At 38.0% G+C, this 6,497-nt stretch overlaps 1 protein-coding gene across 15 annotated transcripts in view; it reads right to left on the bottom strand.

Annotated features, from left to right (window-relative positions):
- The window catches only part of LOC106874069 (uncharacterized), a 93,376-nt gene that overhangs the window by 13,174 nt on the left and 73,705 nt on the right, over positions 1 to 6,497 (bottom strand). For 6 of the 15 annotated variants that reach the window (XR_008264231.1, XM_052968299.1, XM_052968295.1 and 3 more), the window contains 2 exons: positions 4,755 to 4,814; positions 4,509 to 4,550 (listed from right to left, as the gene is read on the bottom strand). Coding sequence is in view for 9 of the 15 variants with exons in the window: in XM_052968299.1 (XP_052824259.1) it covers positions 4,509 to 4,550; positions 4,755 to 4,814 (102 nt within the window). In the remaining 6 variants the exon portion in view is untranslated. Of the gene's footprint in view, positions 1 to 4,508; positions 4,551 to 4,754; positions 4,815 to 6,497 lie in introns of those variants that run through there. The other 9 variants (XR_008264235.1, XR_008264233.1, XM_052968303.1 and 6 more) reach the window with 2 other exon arrangements.

Genomic DNA, 6,497 nt, shown 5'->3' with positions numbered 1-6,497 from the left:
AAGAGGATGTTTTAAATATTTTGACATTACACAGAAAGTAGTAATATATATATATATATATATATATATCATCATCATCATCATCATTATCATCGTTTAACGTCCGCTTTCCATGCTAGCATGGGTTGGACGATTTGACTGAGGACTGGTGAAACCAGATGGCTACACCAGGTTCCAATCTGATTTGGCAGAGTTTCTACAGCTGGATGCCCTTCCTAACACTTGAAAGGTGCTTTTTATGTACCACCAGCATGGGTGCTAGTTATATGACACCAACATCAGTCACAACTACAATTTCACTTGGCTTGATGGATCCTCTCAGGCACAGCACATCACCAAAGGCCTCTGTTAGACCCAAAGTTCGAATATCATGCTTCGCCACTTCGTCCCATGCCTTCCTGGGTCTACCTCTTCCACAGGTTCCCTTCACACTAAGAGGTTGGCACTTCTTTACACAGCTGTCCTCATCCATATACATCACATGACCATACCACAGCAGTCATCTCTCTTGCACACTGCATATGATGTCTCTTACTCCCAACTTTTTTCTGAAAATGCTTACACTCTGTTGAACATGCACACTGGCATTGCACATCAAGCGAAGCATAATGGCTTCATTGCTTTCAAGCTTACACATGCCTTCAGCTGTCACAGCCCATGTTTTACTGCCATGTAGCATAGCTGTTTACACACAGGCATCATACAATCTGCCTTTCATTCTGAGAGAGAGGCCTTTTGTTGCCAGCAGAGGTAGGAACTCTCTGAATTTTGCCCAGCCTAATCTTATTCTCACAGCTATGCTCTCGGAGCATCTACCTCCACTACTAACTTGGTCACTTAGATAACAGAAGTTATCTACTACCTCTAGCTTGTCCCCTGGCAGTTGATGGAGTCTTTTTGCTGTACATTCTTGATGTTTACTTGTGCATCTACCACACACAAAAGCTATTTTCCCTGTTAACCTTCCTCTGATATTGTTGCACCTTTTATGTGTCCAAAGCTTACACCAGGTGCATCGTATGGAGTTTATACCTATGCCTTTTCTACAGATTGAGCAGGACCTCTTCCTGAAGGGATTTGTGAACTGTCTGCCTTCCTACTTACTAAGACTTTGGTTTTTGCTAGGTTAACTCTAAGGCCCTTTGATTCTAGACCAATATAGGCCTTCGATTTTAGACATATATATATATCGTAATTGAACCAAATTCGATGACGGGCACCCATGCCAGTGGAGCGCTAACAGCACCATCCGAGCATGATCATTGCCAGTGCAGGTGCCTGGCTTCCATGCCAGTGGCACGTAAATAGCACCATCTGAGCGTGATCGTTACCACCGTTGCCTTGCTGGCACTTGTGCCAATGGCATGTGAAAAAGCATTTGAGCGAGGTTGTTGCCAGTGCCGCTGGACTGGCTCCTGTGCAGGTGGCATGTAAAAAACACCATTTGAGCGTGGCTGTTGCCAGTACTGCCAGACTGGCTCTCATGCCGGTGACACGTAAAAGCACCCACTACACTCTCGGAGTGGTTGGCGTTAGGAAGGGCATCCAGCTGTAGAAACTCTGCCAGATCAGATTGGAGCCTGGTGTCACCTCCTGGTCCACCAGTCCTCAGTCAAATCGTCCAACCCTTGCTAGCATGGAAAGCAGACGTTAAACAATGATGATGATGATGATGATGATGATATATATATATATATATATATATATATATATACACACACACATACATACATACATGCACTAGCAGAAATACCTGGTGTTGCCTGGGTTAAAGAAAATAGTGGAATTTAAAAATGCCTTTTAGATCTCTAACATGAAACATAGACTACGTAGGTCTTACCTCCTAGTAGCTGAGATACCTATTTTATACGTTAATAACCCAGCATTTCTCAGGTTGTTGAAAATAATGAAATCTAATTATGCCTTTTAAATCTCTAAGTAAAATGAAACATGGATTATGCAGTTCTCAACAGTAATTAACTAAGGTACAAACTATTAATGTCAATAACATGTTTTATCTAATGTTCTCACTACTAAAATTGTTAAAAAACCTGGTAGTTCTTTGTCTTTGCAATTACCTTCAGTTATCAGTACTTATTTGAAATACATTGAACATAAATGCATAAATTTGAGAAGAACTGGTCTGCGGGACCTCCCCTCCTATTAATGAGAACATTTAACAAAAATTCTATCAGATGGCATGAGTGTAAACAAATGTACTGAAACAAATCCAGAAATCAATCACAGTTTAATTATCTAGAGCTTCTAAATATACAATGTGTCCTTTAATTGGTGTATAAATGAAAAGATTTTGGGGACTTCCAACTCCCGAACATCTTACAAATAATTTCCCATGAAAGAAGCAAGGTGAAGTCCAACAACCTTGAGAGACTGTTCTTGAGACTTGTTTATTGACATAGCGAAATTTAGTTTCACTGGGAACTGGAACCGTTTAAATTCAAAGGGGAGGTCATATGGGATTCACAGGATCCGTGGAATGAAGACATCCTCACCCTTATAGTTCCCAGTCATAATTGTGGCCTCTAGAACATGGAGTTGCATTGCTTTCACCACCAGTTTGGTGACATTACACAGACGATGTGGATCCAGATTCCTGAGCAGCATGATTGGGACCCCCTTTTTAAGTGTTTGGTGGTGAGATAGCTTACCAGATGGCTGTAGAGAGTTCAGGAACTCAGAAAAACTACAGCCTGGTCATGATCAATGACAGTGTCAAAGGATTTGAAAGATTGTTCTTGTCCAGGCAATGGCTGCAAGAGATCCCAGTTGATTTTGTTGACAGCATCATTACATGGAGCTAAGAGTCATTGACTGTTGCTGAAGTTTTGTGCAATGTTTGGGGAGCACATGCATTATGAGATCATTGACAGTTGGTACCATCTCACCACAGGCTTTCTGCCCCCCCCCCCTCCAATCGACTTAGGATGATGAAAACTTTCAGAAAAGTAAAATGGATATTTTTTAATGAAATTTTCTACGAATATGTTATATCATGTAGATTCTGAATATACAAAATTCTCTGGGGAAGTGTTTCATGAGTGGGGTGGAGAGGATTTTTGGAAAATTCACCAGAGTCCACTTCAATGTCTTAAATTTCAGGAAAATGGATATTTTTTAATGAAATTGCCTACAAAAATACCTCGGACTACATAGATTTCAGGCATATAGAATTTGGGGGAAAAACAATTGGGAGTTATTTTCGTGAACTGTTCCCCACTATTTTGGATCAAGTTGTCCATATCTGTTTCAGTTTCTCCATTTTGTGCGTTTGTGCATCTGTATATAACCTTTAACCCTAGTTGTAAAATTTCGGGAAAAAAATTGAAATGTTAATGAGTGGGTATATTAAAAAATCTAATAGTAGATTTTTTTTGCATATTCAGAATCTCCGATGGAGACAAGGTCGAAATCTATAGAAAAAAAAAGCACAAAGGGATGGCATGCTTATTCTCAATGTCTTCACACACACACACATATATATATAATACACATATATATATAATGAAAAAAGTTCAAACAGGAAATTATTCCACTCAGTATCATGTTTATTATAGAGATTATGTAATAAATTATACTTTACACTTCTATATTTAATTGTGCGAGTATATTCGGTGGAACTGGAGGACAGTCACCCCACCACTAGAACCGAGCTTTCGGAATTTTTTTTTTTTTTCCCCAGTGGATTCCTAGGTCTTTGATGATGGAGATTCAAAAAAACCACATTTTCAAAATTTTAAATTCCTCACTCACCACCAAATATTCAATTTTTAACTTTTTTGTGAATTTTTCCTGTTTTTTTTTACTTAATTTTTGAGTGTGGTTGGGTTCATTTTTAGTATTCTCGTTTGTAAAAGCTTTCGAGTTTATTTCAGATATTCTCAATTTAAAAATCATCTCAGGTTAATTGTTGAAATGACACTGATATTGCTTTGGTGGAGGTTTGCGCTCTCTGAGTGCTCTTGTTATTCTTATTTTAGTGTGCTTTTCAATTGGTCCATGGACTGTTGAGACCAATGAATGCTGACTATTTTAGTGTACAGAAATAGGTTTCTTTCTAAGATTACTTTCTTGCTAGAGTTATCCATAAGCAGGAGTGAATTTGGATACTCAACAACAACAGCTGATCACATTCACCTTTGCAAATCTCTTTAATAATCTCATGTCTATGCAAATATCTATTTAATTCAATATTAGTCATATATTTGGTTTATTTGTACTAATAAGGATTATAAATATCTACACTTATAAACTGCATTATTAAGTGTATGGATTAATAAAAGGGTAAAATATGAGAATCGCATATGAATATCTGCAAGAAATTTATCGTATGTGCAATAAAATTTTAAAATTTTCAAAGTTTTAATTTCAATCATATATATATATATATATTAAGCTGTATATTCTACTCAAAGAAAGAATGAGCCAAAATATTTTCTTACTTGCTCTAATGAATGTAATTTTTGTTAATAAATTGCTTACACACTTACCTCCAGGTTTCTTTGAAATGTTAACATAAGCACCATCCATGTCTTTGAGAAATTAAAAAAGGAACAAATAGCATGGCTATAAATAACATTTATATTATGTTAGTACTGTGCTGATACTAGCATAATAAACAAAAATGATATAGACTCATACTGACACAAACATACATGTATACAAATTAACAGATAAAAGTTAGAGAGTGACATATTTCTTGAGAGTTGTGTACTGGCAATATCAATTGTACTTACTTTGTTGCTTCATTTCTAAATATTTGGGCTCACTAATTTCAGCGTATTGCTCTTCTACAGCTTCAAAAAATTAAATTAAAAATTTGGTATATTTATTATTTGGAGAGGATGTTTTTAATGTTTTGATGTTGCATGGAATGTAGCAATATATGTGTGTGTGTATTTTTATTTATATTAAGGGCATTACTGCACGTAAATGCCTCATCCTATGAGGGACTCTTAAAGTCAAAACTACCATAATGAATACAGTGTACTAAATGCGAAGGAATGCAAATCTTGAACCAAACTCTTAAAAACAGATTCAGCAGCAAATCATATATGATTTCATAGCTAGTGTACAAAATACACTTTCTAATCGTCAGTGCAGGCATAATCAAGACACATAAAAATAAACAGAAAAATCAACATACCAGGTAACATCATATGGAGTTTCTGCCCATGCATTTTCTACAGATTGAGCAGGGCCATCTACCTGAAGGGAGTTGTGATTTGACAGCCTTCCTACTTACTAAGACTTTGGTTTTGACTATGTTAATCCTAAGACCCTTTGATTCTAGACTTTGCTTCCACACCCTAAACTTCGTCTCCATTTCTAGCAGTGACTCGGCTATTAGAGCAAGTTCATCAGCATAAAGGAGCTCCCAGGGGCAGCCTATCTTGAATTCCTCTGTTATTGCCTGGAGGACTATAATGATCTTTGGTGAACCCCTACTTCTACTCTGAATTCTTTACTATACTCATTGCCAACCCTCACCTTACTGACAGCATCCCTGTACAGGGCTTGTACAGCTCTTACTAGCCACTCATCTATCCCCAGTTTCCGCATTGACCACCAGATAAGGGATTGGAGGAACCTGTCAAAGGCTTTCTCCAAGTCGATAAAAGCCAAGTACAAAGGTTTATCTTTGGCTAGGTATTTCTCCTGCAGTTGCCTTACCAGAAATATAGCATCAGTGGTGCTTCTGCCTGGCACAAAACCGATCTGCATCTCGTCTAGGATAACCCTCTCCCTAATTAGTTGGGCTATGACCCTCTCTGTAACTTTCATCACCTGATCCAATAATTTGATACCCCTGTAGTTATTTCTATCTAAAGCATCACCTTTTCCCTTGTAGCAGTTGACTATGGTGCTGCTACACTAGTCATTGTGTATGACTCCTTCATGAACTAACTGATTTATGATGCATGTGACAAGAGCATAACTCACATCACCCAATATTTTAAGTATTCCAGCAGTGATTCCTGATGGGCCAGGTGCTTTCTCTGTTTTCATATCCTTGTTTGCTCTATCTACCTGGGTACTGTCAATTCGTATAGTTAGTCACTCAATTTGGTCAACCTTTGGCAGACTCTCCTCCTCCCATTCATTCTCCACATTCAGCAATCTTTCATAATGGCTTCTCCAAGCCTCTTTCTTTTTAGAATCATTAAAAGCAAGTGCACCATCATCCATGTGGACACATTTTTCTCCTATGACTTCACAGTTTTCTCTCACACATTTTCTTGCAATCCAAAATACTTCAGTTTTTGGGTCCTCAAGTCACTGAACATTGGCAAACTTCTTTTCTGCTACTCCCTTGTCTATATATACCTGTCCCTTAGCTTCCCTTTTGGCTATCTGATACATTCTCCTGCCACCCCCACTCTTCCAGGCATTCCAGGCCTGTTTCTTTGCTCTAATGGCCCTGTCTACAGTATTGTTCCACCACCTTTTACCCTTACACACACACACACACACACACA

This window comes from Octopus bimaculoides, chromosome 5 (genome assembly GCF_001194135.2).
Source record: "Octopus bimaculoides isolate UCB-OBI-ISO-001 chromosome 5, ASM119413v2, whole genome shotgun sequence".
In the NCBI taxonomy this organism is placed as follows: domain Eukaryota; kingdom Metazoa; phylum Mollusca; class Cephalopoda; order Octopoda; family Octopodidae; genus Octopus; species Octopus bimaculoides.
This window is presented reverse-complemented; position numbering and strand designations above follow the sequence as displayed.